The 21332-nt window shown below is 40.8% G+C and overlaps 2 protein-coding genes across 3 annotated transcripts; both read right to left on the bottom strand.

Annotated features, from left to right (window-relative positions):
• Window positions 1–1114: 1114 nt before the first annotated feature.
• LOC120805321 (interleukin-1 beta-like) lies at window positions 1115–5431 on the bottom strand. Of its 2 annotated transcripts, XM_040155465.1 has the most exons (7): window positions 5285–5431; window positions 3256–3388; window positions 2745–2986; window positions 2148–2312; window positions 1779–1912; window positions 1276–1530; window positions 1115–1222 (listed from the first exon to the last, which is right to left on the bottom strand). In XM_040155465.1, the coding sequence occupies exons 3-6, from the start codon at window positions 2962–2964 to the stop codon at window positions 1315–1317; spliced, it is 735 nt and encodes a 244-aa protein (XP_040011399.1). In that variant the 5' UTR covers window positions 2965–2986; window positions 3256–3388; window positions 5285–5431; the 3' UTR covers window positions 1115–1222; window positions 1276–1314. The 2 variants fall into 2 exon arrangements, with proteins under 2 accessions (XP_040011399.1, XP_040011400.1); XM_040155466.1 differs by lacking the exons at window positions 1115–1222; window positions 3256–3388 and having other exon boundaries at window positions 1296–1530.
• LOC120805320 (interleukin-1 beta-like) lies at window positions 1221–10794 on the bottom strand. The gene is made up of 6 exons (XM_040155464.1): window positions 10641–10794; window positions 10130–10371; window positions 9597–9761; window positions 9228–9361; window positions 8752–8980; window positions 1221–1301 (listed from the first exon to the last, which is right to left on the bottom strand). The coding sequence occupies exons 2-5, from the start codon at window positions 10347–10349 to the stop codon at window positions 8765–8767; spliced, it is 735 nt and encodes a 244-aa protein (XP_040011398.1). The 5' UTR covers window positions 10350–10371; window positions 10641–10794; the 3' UTR covers window positions 1221–1301; window positions 8752–8764.
• Window positions 10795–21332: the final 10538 nt, after the last annotated feature.

Raw genomic sequence — 21332 nt, 5'->3', positions numbered from 1 at the left:
GTCATGGCGTATTTTGAGGTATGCTTTGGATCATTGTGCTGCTGTAGTAGCTAGCATCTTTTCAGCCTCAGTTTCTTGAGTACTGACTTGAGGACAAACTTTTGCACATGCCACAATTACTGCTGAACTCTTTTCTATTTTTTTTAAGTCCATTAAATACAATGTAATAGTGCCTAAACATTTCAAGAAAGGCTCATTTTTTGGTGCGGGGGCTGTATTTACGCATATTTCAAAAATCGACACATGTCATTTGCCCTGGGGTGACCACTGCATATGCATACTTTTGCATACAACTGTACATAGTAACTGATGCACAAGCTGTTAAAATACAGTGACAGTTTTAAAAAACCATGCAGAATGTGCAACAGTGGAAACTACCATAGAGGCGATTTTGAGTATTTTGGCAGGCATATGTCTGTCTGCCTGTCTGTCCGTTTACAGGTTTTGTCACTGCGACAGCATCACAATGGTGTAAGATACAGTCACGAAACCTTGCGGGAGTGTAGTTGAGCTCACAATGAAGGCCGAGTTCAAACATGGGGTAGGGTGTAGGTCGAGCAAGGGCACCAGAAGTAGGGGGGCTGGTAGTAGGGAAGGACCCTTTGGGATGTAAAGTGGGGGGCCATAGCTGTTTTAAGTCACGGGTCACTGTAAGCCAGTTTCAATCATTCCTGTCCACCCAAAGACATTAGGTAAAACTACAGACCATCTTGCGATGGGATCACACCAGCCGCACTACATGGACTACAGCCCATGTCTACTGTGAAGCAGCTTCTCCCTGTTTCAGTTGTGTCATCAAACAAATCCAGAGTGAGCATTTACAACACAAATCCAAATAAGTTATAAGGCTTTATTAGAGACTTGCTGCACATCATTTAAATAACTGTTAGTAAGCAGATTTCCAAATAAATAATTACATATATTAAAAAATGCATAAATAGATAAATAATTAAATAAATAGATAAAAGCATTAACAGTGTGTCACGTAGATACACAGGGTGCTCATCAGACAGCACAACAATGCTACCTTGTGGTGAAACTTGACTATGTCAATACATTAAGCATTTCACTTTCTGTACTTGGTACATACAGTAAATAGATACTCTGTTAAACTTGCAGAAGTCTTTCTAGCAGACAGTGGAAGTGACTTTGTTTAAATTGCATCTTTGTTGCTGATTATTTGAATCAATATGGCTTGAGTGCAGTATATTTTACACTCTGTTCAATATCCAGGTGTTCTTGTTGAGAGTTTCAAAGACGACCGAAAGCTGTAAAGTCACATTCAACTGTGGATGTCTTTGGTGGTCTTCTACTCTAACACTGGATGTTGAAGGTTCGGTGGCGGTCGGCGCTCTCCAAGCACATTTCTACCGGCTTGTTGTCAAGCGCTGCTGTGCTGATGTACCATTCAGGGAAGCGGGCGGACATGAGGGTGCTGAGGTTCAGCCCGCTGTCCCGTTTGTAGAACAGAAATCGCACCATCTCACTTTCCACGCTGATACCCAACAGACTGCTTTTGTCCTCCACCACCTGAGGTGTGAAAAGATAAATGTCAGAAGGTTTGACCATCACACTGGACAATATTACCAGCTAATATCAAATGTAAATGAATCTATAAATGTGTAGTTTCTCTCAATTCAGATGAGCAGGAAGATCTAAATCGGTTTTCTTTAGTCACTGTTCCGCTTATTGAGAAATGTGGCAAATGGGACTGAGTTTCCCCTTTAACAGCACAACAAAGTATGTAGTTTTTATGTGGGTTTCACGCAAGAGCCTACCTCCAGATGCAGGGTCGGCTTGTCACCTTCCTTGTGGCATGACAGGTAGAAATTTGTGTCTTTGATGCCCAGAGCCACTGGTAGGCCCTCGGTGCTGGGTGACGGGTGCACGTAGGTCGACATGTTCAGGTGAACTGAGGAGAGAACAGAGGGTCCAGGTTCATTTCAACGAAAGCTGAAAGACTATGTCAGCCTCAGACAAATGCAACTGTCTGTGCATTGTACCAAAGGCCCATGTAAATTTGAAATAAAATATCGGATTTCGACAGCTTCAGTTTAAAAATCAAGTCTTACATCGCTAAATTCAAATATCTACTATGACCCAGAGATTTTCTAACAAGATCAGATCAAACTGTCACGTTCAGTTACCTTTGCGGTTTTCACTGCCTCCCTGCAGCATCACTGCGTGGAGCTCCATGCTGTTATTGACCACAACTAAGCTCCTCTTCAGTACGTCGGTCACGCTGCACTGGTGCTCGTCCGTCCTGCTGAACTGAACTGGTGGAGCTGTATGACACTCGCACACAAAATGCTCTGAGGGAAAGAGAGGCACACCTTCTTAGTGATGTTGTTATGATCTTTATCTTTCTCTACAGCCATAGACCTTGTCACTTGCTGCACTGGAGCATTAAAAGTAAAGTTACACAGAGCAGTTACAGTAGATAAACTCCATATACTAATAAAAAAAGATGAAGCTTAAGTTCTCCCACCGTAAAATGCGCAACAAAACAAAAAAGCAAAGTGAGAGAGATGTCACTTCCCACAGTTCCTGAATGTAAAGGACTTAGATGGCAGCATTTTTGTTTTCATATAGATTCAATTAGCTTTCTAGGAACGTTTAATGTGGGTAGAGCAGAGTTGAAAAGGGATGAAACTCAATTCATTTATGTGAAGCTAACAGAGAAACCAGTCCAGTAAGTTTTTTTATGCAATAGTGTTGCAATAAAGGCTGATCTGTGTAATTACCTTCCACTATGCTGTCCAGCATGATGTTGAGAAGGTTTTCATCTCTGAACTCAGTGCTCAGCACTGATTCCGATATGCTGGCCTTCAGCCTCTCCGTGGCGATGATCAGGTTGACCACGTGCCTCATTGTCAATGGATGATGGGAGATCTCCAAGTCCAGTCCCCGGGGCATCTCGGAGCTCCACATCTTGCTCATGTTGCATTTCATCTCGGATTCCATCTTTTTCTGATTTAAGGAATATCTGCAGGAAGACAGAAAGCAATTTCCAGTGTCACTGAATCGTAAAACATCCAGGGAAACACAGCTGGATTTTCAGGTTCTCAACTCTCCCTTTTTACTATCTTGATAGTATTTTTTTTATGAATTACTCTTTAATAATTACCTACCTGGTGTAAAGACAACAGTAAATCTCTGTGAATCACTACATCTCATTTGACTATAAGGCACTAATGAAGTAACATTAAGATTGTAAAAGACAGAAGAAAAAGACCAAAAAAAAAGTCAATGTACCTGTTGAAGTCGGTGGAGAAGTAGTAGTATTAGTGTGCTTGGTTAAGCTTGTCCTGTCAATATTGTTCTGCCTGTCTGTGCCAGGCTGCAGGGTTTTTATACACACTCGCCGCGGTCGCTAAAGGAGTTCTCCCTAGCAGACAGGAAGTGGGATGGTCTTGACTGATGCGCTTACTGCTGTGATTGACTGGTGTGATGAAATACTGTACTTACAAACTGCTGCTGCACATATGGGTCAGGTAAAATCCCTGTGCGATTGTGACACACAAGGAGATAACGGTGTTACACATACCATTTAGGAAGGAGAGATCGGATATGGCATGTAGTGTACACCATTTTATACACTATATTGTATTTTTTATAATGACATAGCATTACATATGAATATTTTATTAAAGGCATTATTATTATTATTATTATCGTTGTTGTTATCATTAGAGGGATAGATGGATAGACTGAAAATAGGGGAAAACAGCTTGCCTGGTTGTATCCAAAGGCTTTAAAAATAAAAATAAAAAAAAAATAAAAATCAGCCTTCCAGCATCTCAAAAGCTTACGAATTAACCTACTGTGTCTTGTTTAATTCCAACAAAAATCAAAGATATAACATGGTAATTATTGAGTTGCTGGTAGGTGGATATAGGTATCGGACAGCGACACGCTTGCCGTTTCCCCGTTTTCACTCTTTGTGCTAAGATAAGCTAACTGCTAGCTGTAGCTTCAAATTTACCATACAAACTCTGCCAGAAAGCAAGTAAGCTTGTTTCCTTTCTCTGCAGAGAAAGTGGTGGAGTGCTCTACTTCAGAATAAACACATTTACTTTCACACACTGCTTCCTACTAGTTAAAAAGTCTACTGCCTGGCCAGTCAAATTTGAATCCAGATTTAAAAAGAGAAATTAGTAGTTTTTTGTTTTGTTTTGTTTTTTTAGTAAGAAGATGTGGCTGGATTGTGTTAAACGCATGAGTAAGAATCTTGCATCAGCCTCCGGGGTCTCATGATGTTTTAACAATGTAAGCATCCTCCACCCTTCTAATGACATTAGTTTTCAAACTGTTAAGGATCTAATAATAATAATGATAGATACATTTTGTTTAGTCACATCTGACTAAAAGCTGATCGAGTCCTGAAAAATACCAGAAAATACACACAGGCTTTTGCAAATAGGTGAAAGCTCTTCATATGAAATATAGAACTTTCTCATCCTATATGTCCTAATCTCTGGGGTTTTGTGGTTAATTTAATATGAAAAAAATTCCTTCAACCACAGTAGATTTGGTTGTTGTTTAGAATTACACAATAGCGGCTGAATCTGATATTTCTTCACTTCCCTGTTGAGCTGCGTCATTCACACTTAACAAGCTGGATTCCACATTCTTTGAGTGGTTCTGATTTAGTTTATATATACTATAATTATACACTGAGTATGCTTTAGATGATAACTAAAAAGAACACAACACACTAAACAAAGTATATATATTTTCAACTTGTACGTCATCAGAACGGATAGACAAACATGAACCAAACCATCTTTCTATTACGTTTTAAAAGTGTCTGAACTCATTCTGCCTGTGAAGAGTCAAACAGATGCCTTACAAGGTGAAGAGGCCTCTCAGTTTATGTACTGTACTGTATATTCAGCTTGCTGATCCTAAGCACAGTTTTGTTTTGTTTTTATGATTATTGCAGATTTAATTACAATCAGTTGACTCTATTAAATCAGGACATCCTAACCACATCATTACTGCTTTCCAGGGAATCCTGAGTATATACATACGGGTGACAAATTAATGGGAAACAATTCTAATAAATGAGTGGAGAAACAGGATGATGATGACCCTGCTAGTGAACGGTTTGATGAGCATGAAAATGATGTGAATCATATACTATGTCCTTCGCAGTCTCCAGATCTCAACCCAATTGAACACCTATGGGAGATTTGGGACTGAGGTGTTAGACAGCGCTCTCCCCCGCCATCATCAAAACACCAAGTGAGGGAATATCTTTTGGAGGAATGGTGTTACATACCTCCAGCAGAGTTACAGAGACTTGCAGGATCAATTTCGAGGCGTACTGAAGCTGTGATTTCGGCTATATTTACTTGTAAAACGATCACTCAGAGGGAAAGGTTAAAAGGTCAATCGCGTCTGTGTCAGCTGGCGCGCGACCCATGGAATGAGAGTGACTGAATAGTGACTCCCTTCTACGGAAAATAGCTACGGTTTGTACAAAAAAGTTGCTAGATTCGTTAGCCGGTGCTTCTGTGAGGGGAAAAAACAAAAAACAAAAATACAGCCGCTAAAGGCGTGTGAAAAGTCGGTAAACCTAGCGACAAATGCGCCAAGGTGGCAACGCTGTCTCTAAACGCCGCCTGATGACGTAATAGAAGCCGTTCGCGCCACTTCAAAATTGAAAGAGCAGCGGCCAATGGGGAAACGCCGACACTCGGCCGGCCGACCAATGGCGTGACTCAAGCACCCAGTCACGCGGCGTTTGGCTGACCAATGGGGTAACTTCATCAGTCACTCGGTCACGGACAATATGGGAAAATCTGGCCCTTTTTTAGTGAGCCAGATGGTGAGGCTAAGCTCAGCAATAACAGCCGGCTCTTTAGGCTCCTAGGCGGTTCTTCGTGTAGTACAACTTTTATAATTCAACCAAATTTACCAATGTTTTGATCCATGATTTGTGTATTTCCGCATATATCACTTAAATTATTCATCGTAATTATACTAAACCTTACAATATCGCGAATACCATTATTTTACATCATGTTTGGTATAAAAACATTAATGTTAAAACATCAAACGCTATTACACATGTATCGAATGCCTGTTTTATATTAACCGTTGTGAATTGGCACTTCACTACAAACACTAAACACAGTGCAGCCTGTAGACCATTCCCCCCTCCCTCTTCTAACCTGATTGTATTATCCTTGTCTGTCACCACACGTGATTGGTTGCACAGCACTCACATCAGCACAACTTTCAAGCAGTGAGGCGAAAAGATCATCCTATTACTCTGTCTTCTATTAGCCAAAAAAAAAAAAGAAAGAAAGAAAGACACAAGAAATTTGGCTCTCGGATGGCAGCCAGCTCCGATTGTCCATGTAAAGGAGTCGAGTCGTTCACGACCCACAGATCACTAGGCAGTCCGTCATGGGACATTTGCCTTGCTAGGGCTGGCCTCCATGTTGCAGTCCAACCAAAAAATAATAAATAAACAAGAATAAGAGTCTTGCTCATAGTGACAATGCAAACATACTGATGTTTAGCGGGTATAATGTTTAATGTGTTCACCATTACTTCAGTGTGTTGTTCATGCTAACATTTGCTAATTAGCACTAGACACAAAGTACAGCTGAAGTTGGTGGGAGTATCATTGGTTTTGCCGACCACTTCAAGTTCTGAGATATTTGGAGGCTGTCTTGCAGGCATAGCATGTTTGAGACCTACCAATGATATAGACCATCACTGGTGTTCAAGTCAGGGTCTGTGAGGGCTGTTCCAAAATCTCTAGCTCGCGTGTCTTGAAGTAGGTGACGGCGAATTTTGAGGTATGCTTTGGATCATTGTTCTGTTGCGGAAGCCAGCCCCTTTTCAATTGAGGTGTATGGTTAAATATGTAGAGATAGATTTATGTGTTATCATAGAGGCCCTCGATGGGGGGGGGGGGGACTCAGAGGGGGCCTCGCAGTCTGGAAAGGGAGGTAACATGATTAAAACATATGTAAGTGACGTGTCTGAGGAAAACAACTGCCTTATTTAAGAGCCGGTGGTCAAGGCTGATTTTCAGAGCGGTTGATTGGCTTCACTCCCTCTCACAAACAGATCTGCAGATGCTTGATTCGACGCTGCACTTCTTTGTGACAAACCTTTTTTATGCAATCAAGACGGTGTCAACGGAGTCTCCTTCATCCTCTTCACATCATCATCACCACCTAATAACTACAAGACAATCTCAGTTTCTTGACTGACTGCAGGGCGTTTGCATCCAGAACATGTTGATATTTAGTGGAATTCATTCTTCCCTGTCTCCGTGCAATGCTTCCTGCGCCATTGGCTGCCACACAACTCCAAATAATGTTTATAATAATATTTCCACCCCGCTGCTTAACAGTTGGCAAAGGGGTGATTAATAAGTACTGACTTATTAGGGTGCCCAAAATTTGTACATGCCACAGTTATGGCTTCACTTTTTTTTCATTTTTTAAGTTCATTAAATAAAATGTATAAGGTGCCTAAACATTTCAAGAAAGGCACAATTTTTTAATGTTTATTTGCAGCAGGGGTGGTATTTACTTACTTTCACTCTAAATTTACACTTAATTGTCATACTATACATGCTATAATACACATTTCTAAACAAGACTGTGTTTAATTAAATAACCCCCTCTCGCTGACACAGGGAAAACCTGGGGCCAGTTAGAGTGATTCAAATGTAAGAATGGTGGTTGGTATCTTGGTCCCTGGGCAAACGCCTAGTCTGCCATTTGTGATATTCCCTGTGCACTGGAAATAGTAAGAGTTGGAGGATAGTTGTAGTTATCAATGCAACAGTGTGGCTGGTATTGGTTTCAGCTCGTGAGTCCGTGTGTGTGTGTGTGTGTGTGTGTGTGTGTGTGTGTGTGTGTGTGTGTGTGTGTGTGTGTGTGTGTGTGTGTGTGTGTGTGTGTGTGTAAAATGTGGTCCTCGAGACAACTACTGTAGTGGGAACTACCATAGATGCGATTTTGAGTATTTTGGCAGGCAAGGCCGGGTTCAAAGATGGGTGTAGGTCGAGCAAGGGCACCAGAAACATGGGGGCTGGTAGTAGGGAAGGAGCCTATGGTTCCCCACCTTTTTCCCCCTGGCCCACATTCGTTTCAAGTCCATCACTGTATCCCAGTTTCAATCATTCCTGTCCACTCAAAGACATTAGGTAAAACTACAGACCATCTTGCGATGGGATCACACCAGCCGCACTACATGGACTACAGCCCATGTCTACTGTGAAGCAGCTTCTCCCTGTTTCAGTTGTGTCATCAAACAAATCCAGAGTGAGCATTTACAACACAAATCCAAATAAGTTATAAGGCTTTATTAGAGACTTGCTGCACATCATTTAAATAACTGTTAGTAAGCAGATTTCCAAATAAATAATTACATATATTAAAAATATGCATAAATAGATAAATAATTAAATAAATAGATAAAAGCATTAACAGTGTGTCCCGAGATACACAGGGTGCTCATCAGACAGCACAACAATGCTACCTTGTGGTGAAACTTGACTATGTCAATACATTAAGCATTTCACTTTCTGTACTTGGTACATACAGTAAATAGATACTCTGTTAAACTTGCAGAAGTCTTTCTAGCAGACAGTGGAAGTGACTTTGTTTAAATTGCATCTTTGTTGCTGATTATTTGAATCAATATGGCTTGAGTGCAGTATATTTTACACTCTTTGACCGAAAGCTGTAAAGTCACATTCAACTGTGGATGTCTTTGGTGGTCTTCTACTCTAACACTGGATGTTGAAGGTTCGGTGGCGGTCGGCGCTCTCCAAGCACATTTCTACCGGCTTGTTGTCAAGCGCTGCTGTGCTGATGTACCATTCAGGGAAGCGGGCGGACATGAGGGTGCTGAGGTTCAGCCCGCTGTCCCGTTTGTAGAACAGAAATCGCACCATCTCACTTTCCACGCTGATACCCAACAGACTGCTTTTGTCCTCCACCACCTGAGGTGTGAAAAGATAAATGTCAGAAGGTTTGACCATCACACTGGACAATATTACCAGCTAATATCAAATGTAAATGAATCTATAAATGTGTAGTTTCTCTCAATTCAGATGAGCAGGAAGATCTAAATCGGTTTTCTTTAGTCACTGTTCCGCTATTGAGAAATGTGGCAAATGGGACTGAGTTTCCCCTTTAACAGCACAACAAAGTATGTAGTTTTTATGTGGGTTTCACGCAAGAGCCTACCTCCAGATGCAGGGTCGGCTTGTCACCTTCCTTGTGGCATGACAGGTAGAAATTTGTGTCTTTGATGCCCAGAGCCACTGGTAGGGCCTCGGTGCTGGGTGACGGGTGCACGTAGGTCGACATGTTCAGGTGAACTGAGGAGAGAACAGAGGGTCCAGGTTCATTTCAACGAAAGCTGAAAGACTATGTCAGCCTCAGACAAATGCAACTGTCTGTGCATTGTACCAAAGGCCCATGTAAATTTGAAATAAAATATCGGATTTCGACAGCTTCAGTTTAAAAATCAAGTCTTACATCGCTAAATTCAAATATCTACTATGACCCAGAGATTTTCTAACAAGATCAGATCGAACTGTCAGGTTCAGTTACCTTTGCGGTTTTCACTGCCTCCCTGCAGCATCACTGCGTGGAGCTCCATGCTGTTATTGACCACAACTAAGCTCCTCTTCAGTACGTCGGTCACGCTGCACTGGTGCTCGTCCGTCCTGCTGAACTGAACTGGTGGAGCTGTATGACACTCGCACACAAAATGCTCTGAGGGAAAGAGAGGCACACCTTCTTAGTGATGTTGTTATGATCTTTATCTTTCTCTACAGCCATAGACCTTGTCACTTGCGGCACTGGAGCATTTAAAGTAAAGCCGCTGCTCTTTAAACAAACTACAAACAAAAAAGCAAAGTGAGAGAGATGTCACTTCCCACAGTTCCTGAATGTAAAGGACTTAGATGGCAGCATTTTTGTTTTCATATAGATTCAATTAGCTTTCTAGGAACGTTTAATGTGGGTGGAGCAGAGTTGAAAAGGGATGAAACTCAATTCATTTATGTGAAGCTAACAGAGAAACCAGTCCAGTAAGTTTTTCATCCAATAGTGTTGCAAAAAAGTCTGATCTGTGTAATTACCTTCCACTATGCTGTCCAGCATGATGTTGAGAAGGTTTTCATCTCTGAACTCAGTGCTCAGCACTGATTCCGATATGCTGGCCTTCAGCCTCTCCGTGGCGATGATCAGGTTGACCACGTGCCTCATTGTCAATGGATGATGGGAGATCTCCAAGTCCAGTCCCCGGGGCATCTCGGAGCTCCACATCTTGCTCATGTTGCATTTCATCTCGGATTCCATCTTTTTCTGATTTAAGGAATATCTGCAGGAAGACAGAAAGCAATTTCCAGTGTCACTGAATCGTAAAACATCCAGGGAAACACAGCTGGATTTTCAGGTTCTCAACTCTCCCTTTTTACTATCTTGATAGTATTTTTTTTATGAATTACTCTTTAATAATTACCTACCTGGTGTAAAGACAACAGTAAATCTCTGTGAATCACTACATCTCATTTGACTATAAGGCACTAATGAAGTAACATTAAGATTGTAAAAGACAGAAGAAAAAGACCAAAAAAAAAGTCAATGTACCTGTTGAAGTCGGTGGAGAAGTAGTAGTATTAGTGTGCTTGGTTAAGCTTGTCCTGTCAATATTGTTCTGCCTGTCTGTGCCAGGCTGCAGGGTTTTTATACACACTCGCCGCGGTCGCTAAAGGAGTTCTCCCTAGCAGACAGGAAGTGGGATGGTCTTGACTGATGCGCTTACTGCTGTGATTGACTGGTGTGATGAAATACTGTACTTACAAACTGCTGCTGCACATATGGGTCAGGTAAAATCCCTGTGCGATTGTGACACACAAGGAGATAACGGTGTTACACATACCATTTAGGAAGGAGAGATCGGATATGGCATGTAGTGTACACCATTTTATACACTATATTGTATTTTTTATAATGACATAGCATTACATATGAATATTTTATTAAAGGCATTATTATTATTATTATTATCGTTGTTGTTATCATTAGAGGGATAGATGGATAGACTGAAAATAGGGGAAAACAGCTTGTCTGGTTGTGTCTTAAGGCTGAGAAAATGCCTTCCAGCATCTGTAACACTAACTAATCAACTCAACTTGTCTTGATTGTTTAATTCTTACAAAAACTAAATAAATAACATGTTTATTAGTGAACTTTAGAGGTGCTGGTGATGTGAAAAAAATTCCATCAGCCAATCAGACATAGTAGACTTGGTCATTGTTTAGAATTGCATAATTGTGGTTAAATCAGATCTTTCTTCACTTCCCTGTTGTGACGTGGATGTACGCTGCGTCATTCACACTCATTCAGCCTGGTTTGACAGGTAGTGAATTCACGGAGTCTGGCAGGGGAAACGCTGCAGTAATAAATAGTGTATTATGTAATTTTCTTCATACACTGAGTATGCTTTAGATGATAACTAAAAAGAACACAACACACTAAACAAAGTATATATATTTTCAACCTGTACGTCATCAGAACGGATAGACAAACATGAACCAAACCATCTTTCTATTACGTTTTAAAAGTGTCTGAACTCATTCTGCCTGTGAAGAGTCAAACAGATGCCTTACAAGGTGAAGAGGCCTCTCAGTTTATGTACTCTACTGTATATTCAGCTTGCTGATCCTGAGCACAGTTTTTTTTTTATGATTATTGCGGATTTAATTACATTCAGTTACCTCTGTTTCATCAGGACATCCATACAATATCATTACTGCTTTCCAAGGAATCCTGAGTGCACATGATTATAAAAAAAAAATCATACATTACCGGGACTAACAGTCCCAACGTGATCTCATGTGATCCTGTATAAATAGCACACCACTTTCTGGACATTTCGTTTTTCACGTCTTCGAATTTTAAACGTTTCACATGTCATTTAACGCCATTTTGGTTAAGGTTGGGGGAAGACGGAGGGTTAGTGGTTAGTAGGTGTGGGAATTACTGTGTGATTAATACACCATTTGGTGAGACCTCGCTGAGAGTCTCGCTCACAGTGACTGTGCTGACATACGGATGTTTACCAGGTATAATGTTTACAACGCTCACCAGCAGTTCAGTGTGTTGTTAATGCTAACACGTGCTAATTAGCACTAGACCCCAAAGTACAGCTTAAGTTGTCGGGAGCATCATTAGCTTTGTAGGAATTTGCTTATAAACAAGCACTGAACAAACTGACACTTTGACCCAATTATGGCATTAGAGGGAAATTCAGGGGATCACCACAGTCATAATCAAGTCAGATTCATCATCTGGAAACCACGAATGTACCAAATTCTGCACCAATCCATCAAGTAGATGTTGAGGTATTTCAGTGGATAAGTGAAAACGTTTACGTGCCGGTGGCGCTACAGGAAAAAGTCATTATTATTAAGGCCACTACGATGCATCCTCTTGGGACTATGCATGTCTGTACACAATGTCGTGGCAGTGCATCCGATAGCTGGTAGGATATTTCAGTCTGGACAAAAGTTGTGGACGCTTGCCACCGTGCCACTAGCACGGCTAAAACTGCAGCTGGAACAGACACAACTTCCTCAACTCCCCTCAGCTGTAAGTTTGAAGAGCGAGTACGCTGACTGTGCGAATGATGTAATTTAATTCGTATTTTTAGTTCAGTTTGGTTGACATTGTGAAGAGAAGGACTTTAAATCACACACAACTACAAAATGTCAAAGATGAAAAAATAAAGCCAAAGAATTATTCACATTGTGGTCATTGATGTAAAAAAAAAAAAAAAAAAGATGTGGAAGTCTGGGGGACCAGGCGACGACAGACCAAACACAAACCAATTATGGCTGCAACTAACTATTATTTTCATCATCATCAGTAAATCTGTTTTTTATTTTCTTGATTAATTGTTTGATCTTTAAAACATCACAAACAGTTGAACCTAGCTTTTATAGTTTCCCGATGTCATGTTTTGTCCAGCCAACAGTCCAAAACCCAAAGATATTCAGTTTACCTTCATGTGTGACAACAAAAAGCATCAAATCTTTACATCTGAGAGGCTTGAATCGGCAAACGTAGTAGAATTTATTGAAACTGTTAAACTCACGAGGGTCATTGCAGCCTTTGACGCCAGACTCTCCTCTCGTAAAGAGTGTGTCTAAGTGTCTGACATGTGCTTATTGTAAACTGTCCAGAGAAGAGACTAATGACCTTGATAGCTCTCATGCGTAGAGTCCGTTTCCTCATCTCTGTCCTGGACCCAGAAATAAAATGCATTCGTTTAAAATAAGGGAGAGTGATTTTTATTCATCCAAATATTTGGAAATTGTGCTTAAAGGATGACTAAAACGATTATTCGATTATCAAAATAGTAGCTAGTTAATCGACTAATGAATCGTTGCAGCTCTAAAACCAATAGAACAAATACCAAAATGATCATCAATACACTTCCTCTGACCCAGGAAGCAAAAGATAAATTATGTAGGCCTTTGATAAGTTTTAAAACCTCCAAGTCTTCCATGTGTCATAACCTGGCCTTCTTTCAACACTAATTATCGAGACCTGGTGTGAATTAGACTTGACCACGCACACATGCACCTGCAAGCAAGATGTTGTGATACACCAACTAGTTTGGAGGTCAACCATAGTCTCGTATGCAAGTTACAGATGTTTGATGTGGAAACCTTAAAACTCCAGCACAGAAATGTTAGAAAACTGCTCAGAAGTTTTGAGGTTGTGGGTTCAATCCTTGGCGAATTGTAAAGTCCAATTACCCAGATAAAAGACTTAGGGACTGTAAGGAATGGAACTCAAGTGTCTCTGACCAGGGCTGTAGAGAATCGCTTGGACAACCCTGTCCCCTAAAAATTACGCTCATGTACAGTGAAACTGCAACAGCGCATAAGTTTTGTAGGAAAGCTGTTCGCTGACTGGATTATGTTCAGAGGCAACGTATTTTTTGAGTGAATGAAGCGCCACATTCATTGAGGGCCACAGAGTCGCCAGGACGTGGTTGGGGGTGGATGGTGCGCTTCCACAAAGCACACGACTGTGACACCGGAGACCGAGGTTCACATCCCGAGTCCAGTCTCTGGTTAGGTTTAGGCAACAAAAGCACTTTGGTTAAGGTTTGGGAAAGATCGTGGTTTTTGTTAAATGTCTATAACCATGTTGTGTCTGAGGTCACTGGGAATGTTTTCTGTATTAAACCGGACCTCCATCTTTTCCTAACCTCAACCAAGTGCGGTGTGTGAATAAACATAACCGTTAAAAAGTTGAATAACGCTGTACTCGCTACAAACGGATGCTGTACTGCAAGATCGGCCATTTTGACGGAAAACAAACACGTCGTCAGTACGTCTACATTTTGAACATTTCACTTCTTTGTGCCAAATACGTCAATTAACAACACATCCTCATTGTCTTAATGGAAAATGTGATCCGGTTGCAGTAACGTGTCCTACAGAACGTGTCTGCTGTCGCGGTGTCGTTGTGCACGCATGTCATTTTTGGGAACCAGGGCTGGCTCGTAAGTTCTGCGGGTGCGGATACGGCACCGCTGAGGCTCAGTGAATTTTGAAGTGCACCAGCCAAAGTGACGACTGAAAAGAGCTCAGGGAGAGGCTCCCAGTGCAACCGGTAGCGCGCTGGGCTCGTTTGCGACTGTGGTGGCGCAGCTGGTGCGGTGCGAAAAAAACCAATCCTGCTGTGGTGAGCCCCCCTCTTGACAATTTTAAAAAGGGAAAATCACAAAAGCAGTTTGCACCAGACACAGTTTTTTGCATCTATTTTCGTTTTTTTCAAAATGATTAGAAGTAGTTGTCCACACTGGGTTGGAGTGGTCCGAACAGTCGTCCGTTGGTAAGGTAGGCTTGCACATGTGTGTTTCTGTGTCTGTCCAAATTGAATATAATCGGAGGGTGTGTGACATCTCGTTGCACTTGCTTTGCTTGATTCCCTCTCCTTTAATTCCTGCTGACTAATGATTTATCTCCCCTCGAAATGAGGAAAGACTCTTTTTTTCAGTGTTATAGCAGGACTTTCACATCCCATTAATTTCTTACTAAAATAGAAGAAGTGAGAAAAAGTTGAAAGGACACAGTGGAGTTACTGAGATTTAAAAACACTTGACGATCACAATTTTGTACTTTTGGCACTGTGGCAAAACTCGAAATCTACCTCAACAAATATGCCTAATGTAAGAACCTTCGAAAGTAAAAGCAATTTAACTGTATCTTGGACTGAAAGCGGGCAAGGATCCACAGTCCCTTTAATGTTTGCAGAATAATGACAACAATATAAATTATACACCAAAATTGTAATATTACCGTATTTAATGAGGAAACTTAACATACAGGTATACTCCATTTATTATTATTTATACTTTATTCAGATGGTCATGCTCTTAACTCTACCCATTGGTCACTTGTCCTCCTGTCAGAAATGCCAAAATATGAAAAAAAAAAAAAAAAGTCAGCTACGATAAAAAGCCTCCAAAAAGAAAAGAAAAGAAAATGTATCATCTATGAAACAGAATCATCCATGAGAAAAGAATCAACAACGAAAAACAAATGTCCATTAAAGGAAAAAATGACCACAACCAGGCTCCCTCCTGTTGGTTGGAGGTTTCAGTTCATTTTGGAAACTCTCTGAAGTGTTTCATCGTACACTCTGTAAATCAGGCTGACAAAATTAGAGACTGATTGTAAACAAATACGAAAAACATGATCCAGAAGAACATCGAGCAGCTGGTCTGTCGCAAAAACTCAAGCGCAATGCCAGCGAATGCGTACAGGAGAAAGAAAACAAGCACACAGCAGAGACAGAGAAAGAGAGACGGTCCTCACAGTTTATTCAGTATGTTATTCTGCAAGTTCCCTTGGATTTCATTGAAATCTTTAAAATCTCTTTAAATTAACAGCAAACTCATATATTTTTATAATGTAAAAATGAGGATGAAAAAATAGGGAATTGGCTGAAGTGGATGCAAAGTTCTGCTGCAGGACATTCTGCTGTTAGTAGACGGGATACGTCAGAGAGATCCCATGGCCAGTAGAATTTAGCAGCACACTGACCAGTTCAGACAATGAAGACGCTCAGACGGTGACTGCAAATGATATCAACCTCAGCTTTATTCTTGCTGCTTGTCTGCGACCCTGATAAATGCATTCTGTTCAAATGCAAATAATATTTAAATGGCTGTTATTAATTATACAGCTCCAGCTAATGCATTATTATTATTATTATTATCATTACTACTATTATTATTATTATCATCATCATCATTATTATGATTACTACTGTTGTTGTTATTATTATTATCATTACTACTATTATTATAATTATATGATTATAATTATCTAAAACCGTACTCTCAGCATTCTGTAAGTGCGATGCGAAGGCAGCTGGAGTTGGAAGTTCTTCAAATTGTTTCGCCTGTCATTCGTTGGTAACTGACAAGCGGGAATTTCCAGGTATTTATCCTCTGGTGAGATCAGCGTGGAGGAATTCTGCCGTCAGCCGCGCTACATCTCGGCTCAGCCGCCTGCGCGGGCTGTGGCGGATGCAATTTTATACAACAAGACGAATGTGGCGAGAGACGTCCAGATTTTTTTTAAAAACCTGGTCACACGACCCTGTATACTCGCCCTAGATTAATAGACAAAAGGCGGTTTCATCAGGGCCTGTGTAGTTACCGAATCATAGTGGAGCTTGTTCTTCCTCATTCATCGCCTGCATCTCCCGGCATCTACTCGTTGGCGACTCAACCCCCCATGCAGAACCAGTTTGACAGACAAAATTCACAGTGATGTCAAAAGGACAGGAGCAGAAGCTTTGGGATTTCTCAAGGTCTGAATTCAACGCACTTCCCAAAGCCGCTGAATTTCACTTCCTTGTTTACACCCAGCCCATATATGTGTCCTACAAAACTTGCAACACTGGCAGCAAGTAATAGTGGATGGATGTTTCATCAGCATGTGTCAATCATTGTTACTGTGTGTAAGATTTACAAGCAGATAATGCTTTCTGGTTTGACTGGCTCTCAGGTGAGTAAATACTGTTTTGTATAATGTTACACGCCAACAAGGAAAGAGGAAGTAAAAATACAAGTGATGCAAGTTACTGTATTTGGCTGGGAAAAGTTTTAAGGATGGGCATGTATTGCAACATAAAGTGTTTAAATATAGTAAACGACAGAACATTAACCTAATTAATAAAAACAACAATTCTTATGGAGGCCCAAAACCAAAGAAAGGCAGTCATCAGACAAGTCCAGATTATAACGTATTACTTCAATAAATAATATAGTTGGTTAAATTTTAAATGAAGAATAAAATACTTTAACCTCAAATCATTTGGTAAAAACACAGAAAACCCTATTTTCATTTTTTACTTTCCCTTTAAACAGTGGTTAAAATAAATTAAAACTCAATCGTCTTAGTTTTCCTACATTTGTGGGTCTTGGCACACATCTAGTCATTTGTCATTTTCCCTGTTTTCCCCCAAGCTTCATGTAGCGTGTCTTGACCAAATCAAAACATTTCAATGAGACATTCCCGGCGATATGGAGAGGCACTGCATACTGCATTGTGTATGTCAAGTTGGGAAAATATAAGTTAGAATTGCAAAGAAACGTGTACGGTTAAGTTTTGGGCTTCCTTTTAAAGAGTGGTGCCCAGAAAAAAGATGCCACGTACTGTGTTTTATTCGTTAAAGAACCCGTGCTGCAGAGCGTCCATGTAGCGTAGAAGGCTACGGTGCCAAGGACAAAGAGTTTACGGTCGGGCTACGGGCTCCGTGACGCCGGACTGCAGCGCGGCAGCACTTTGAACTAAACGTCAACATGCTAACGTGTTCACAGTGACAACGCAAACGCGCGGATGTTTAGCAAGTTTACCACGTTTACCATCGCAACGTGGCTTGTTAGGACGCTAGTATTACCTATGCTAATTAGCACCAGACGCAAAGTACAGCTGAGGCTGACGGGAATGTCATTAGCTTGGTGGGTGCTGATAAACCAGCATCGGATAAACTGAAACTTTGACCTGAGGAAATTTCAGGGGATCACCAAGGTCGTTATGAAGATTCATCCTCTGGGAACTATGAACGTCTGTACCGAATTTTATGCCAATCCATTGTCAGTTTCTTGGCCCTTCATCCTATAGCTGAGATATTCCTTTTTTTTTTTTTAATGTCAACCTGGATCACTGTGTTCATACTGAGTTCATAGAATTAATTGTCTCGGAAGCACGAATGTCTACGTTTCATGCAAATCCATTCAGTAGATGTTGAGATATTTTACTGAATTAGTGAAAACTCGGACCTCATGGTGGCCCAAGACGAAAAGTCGCAGGATCGCCAACATCGAAGCAAACAACCCCTTTTGGGTCCCCTTGAGGGGGCCACGGGGAGCTGCCCACATAGGACCGGCATCTGTCGTGAAATGGGAGTCTCGTGTGGGTCCCATATTATGGGGCCCTCTTGCGCAGCCCACAAAACGTATCCTTAGAGGGTGGGCATAGTGTGGGTTGCCCACGTGGGACCTGTGTCCGTCCTGAAATGGGGGTCAAATATTTTATTTTTACACACAAACACACACACACACACACACACACACACACACACACACACACACACACACACACACACGGTATACATTTATGTAATTTCCATATATTAGAATTTATCCTCTGAGGAACTTCAGTATCTGCAGCAAATTTCATCACATCAACACCAGCGGTTGCAACACATCATTTGCTTAAGTACCAATATCACACTGTAAAAAAAAAAACCTGGATTAAATTTTTTTTGGGGGAATATTTTCTACTAATAATTTTAGCTAACAGTTATTTAAATGAAAACCATCTGAGAAGTTAACAGGAGAAATGTCTCTTTTCGTGGAACTGCTGACAGGTCAAAGATATCTGAAATGTGACAAGCAGCTCCGACTAAACACTGTTTAATGTATAACGATGCATCGCAGTTTATAAACTGCTCGTGTGTTTTCAAATATCTTAATCTGCAAAGACACTGTAGCTGTCAAATAGATGTAATGAAGTAAGAGGTATAACATTTCCCTCTGTGATGTAGGAAAGTAAAAGTATAAAGAAGCATAAATTAAAATACTCCAAATACTTGAGTAAAGGGACTTTAATGGAATTTTTTTATGTATATGTATTTGCCCATTATTAGGCAACAACTGCTGCAGTGTCGTTTATGTATAGCTGTGTCCATACACGTCCTAGAGAGGTCATCGTGGAATAGAGAAGTTCAGAAACTCCTCAGAAGAAACCAGGACAGTCACAAAGGTCCATAGAGAAATATATCTCAGCTTTATTAATAACTTTCCTCATCTTCAAAACTCATTAAGACAGAAATTATAAAACAGTATTTACACCTTGTTTCTCCGTTGTTTTTAAACGTTAAAGCATGCCAGAGAGAATGAAGGACAAACAGTTTTTATTTTTCCCCGAACGACAGTTGCTCCATTCGCTCTGTTCCCAAATTAAATTCATGACAAATTAAAAAAAGAAAGGTTGTTTACCACAATTACTAACAGTGTTTCTGAGGTACAAAAAAAAAAAAAAAAAAAAAACCAGACATGATTCGCAATTATTCACACACATACACACGCACACACATAACGAAACCCAAACCCGGTACAATTTAAAGCAGGTGGGGCGGGGGGGTACGCCAACATGTACATAGGCAGAAACAAAAACACATTTGAACAACAATCTCAGGCATAAAAATCAAAAAAACGAACAAAAACAGTCCATTGAAATGGGAGTGTGTGTGTGTGTGTGTGTGTGTGTCTGTCAAAGTAATTCAGGTATGCACATTAAAAAAAAAAATCCTGTACAGTCATTAAAAGAGGAAGGTGAAGGCAACAGTGAGTCAATGAGCTTTTTTTTTTTTTTTTTGGTTTCTTTGCAGACATTATTGTAAAAATGAATAAATGCGGTCTCATGGTAAGACGTCGGTGATGAAACGATTATGAAATCCTGGTCAGTAACGGTTTTGCAACAGCACTACTCAGCCAGAACCTTTGACAAATCTGTGGCCCTTGGGAAAACACTGCCGTCCTTACTAAAGTGCTTGTGTTTTTAATCACCGAAGAGTCCGGGCTGTTTTAATTTTCTGAACTCCCAAACTCGGGAGCAGAGGTTAGTTCTCGGTCAGAAGAATGAAACAGACACGCTTTCTCCGAACGGGAGAGGTTCTCAGAAGTCGAATGCAGTAGTGTTTAGACATCAGTGGGCGGACCACACGTACCTTTCAAAATCCAGCTGTTTTCATCACTTATTACAAGGTTTTAGTCTCTGGGATTTCCTAATAAAGGCTTTCTTTCTCCAAAGATCAAACATGTTACTCATCTCCGTGTTCAGAGACTGAACTGGATGCTAAAATTTGAACAAGACAAAGATAAATAGATGGCTGTTTTGCCGTCTCTAGATTAAATGATATCCCATTACTGCTGTCCAGTGCCGGCCCCGTTTTAAGATCTCAGCACTCCGTACGTTTTCTCAGTGACTGTCAAAGTGTTCCTGAGAGGAAAAGTCAAAACCTTATCGTCTCAACAAGGTTTTGCATTGGGATGTGACCGAATGAAGGCGTCACATACGGAGCACTGAGGCCACAAATGTGGTTAGCCGTTAGCATGCTGTCGAAGTTTCATGGGTGCCCACCTCAGCAACACAGTGAGGTGGTACTTGTATGAACCGGTTTAACTTATGGGCATGTGAATATGGACATTAAATCCCAGAAAGGTGCTGCTACGTTTCAAGACAAAAGACTCCCTGACGTGCGGGGAAATATTAGCGAAACTCAAACTCGCCTTAGTAACTTATCTACGTAGGTACGCCAGCCTCCTGAGCTTCACGTATCAATTTCGGTGACTAGTAAAGGCAAAAAGTAATTAGCCGCTGAAAAGCACTAGCTGGCGCTGTGAGCAATGGCTGACTGAAGAATTGGATTTTTTTTTTTTTTAATTATTACAATGGTTTTGGTTGGCTTTTATTTTTTCATAAAACTGAGGCACAGACAACACACGTCCACATATTCACCATGAAAACAAACGTTATTGGGTCACAAAATCTTGAACTTGTAAGGGCACAACAATCGTGAACAGCATCACAGGCGGATTTTCCTCTTCGCTCGACGCTAACTTTGGCTCAAGAAAAGAGAAACTGTGTCCTTGTCTTCGCCCACCGAGGTTTAACTTACCCAACATTTCCACTAAAAATCCAGTCCGCTGTGATTTTTAGTGTCGTGAAATTCCCCATTGAA

This window comes from Xiphias gladius, chromosome 19 (assembly GCF_016859285.1).
Source record: "Xiphias gladius isolate SHS-SW01 ecotype Sanya breed wild chromosome 19, ASM1685928v1, whole genome shotgun sequence".
In the NCBI taxonomy this organism is placed as follows: domain Eukaryota; kingdom Metazoa; phylum Chordata; class Actinopteri; order Istiophoriformes; family Xiphiidae; genus Xiphias; species Xiphias gladius.
Note: the sequence above shows the minus strand (reverse complement) of the source record. Positions and strands in the feature narration are given on the sequence as shown.

Bases quoted from the DNA above. Each gene is read 5' to 3' on its own strand.
- LOC120805321 (XM_040155465.1), bottom strand. From the start codon at position 2,964: ATGGAATCCGAGATGAAATGCAACATGAGCAAGATGTGGAGCTCCGAG. The intron at 1,913-2,147 runs GTAACTGAACGT...TTCTCTCCTCAG, and splicing joins AGGCAGTGAAAACCGCAAAG to TTCACCTGAACATGTCGACC. The intron at 1,531-1,778 runs GTAGGCTCTTGC...TTCACACCTCAG, and splicing joins AGCCGACCCTGCATCTGGAG to GTGGTGGAGGACAAAAGCAG.
- LOC120805320 (XM_040155464.1), bottom strand. From the start codon at position 10,349: ATGGAATCCGAGATGAAATGCAACATGAGCAAGATGTGGAGCTCCGAG. The intron at 9,362-9,596 runs GTAACTGAACCT...TTCTCTCCTCAG, and splicing joins AGGCAGTGAAAACCGCAAAG to TTCACCTGAACATGTCGACC. The intron at 8,981-9,227 runs GTAGGCTCTTGC...TTCACACCTCAG, and splicing joins AGCCGACCCTGCATCTGGAG to GTGGTGGAGGACAAAAGCAG.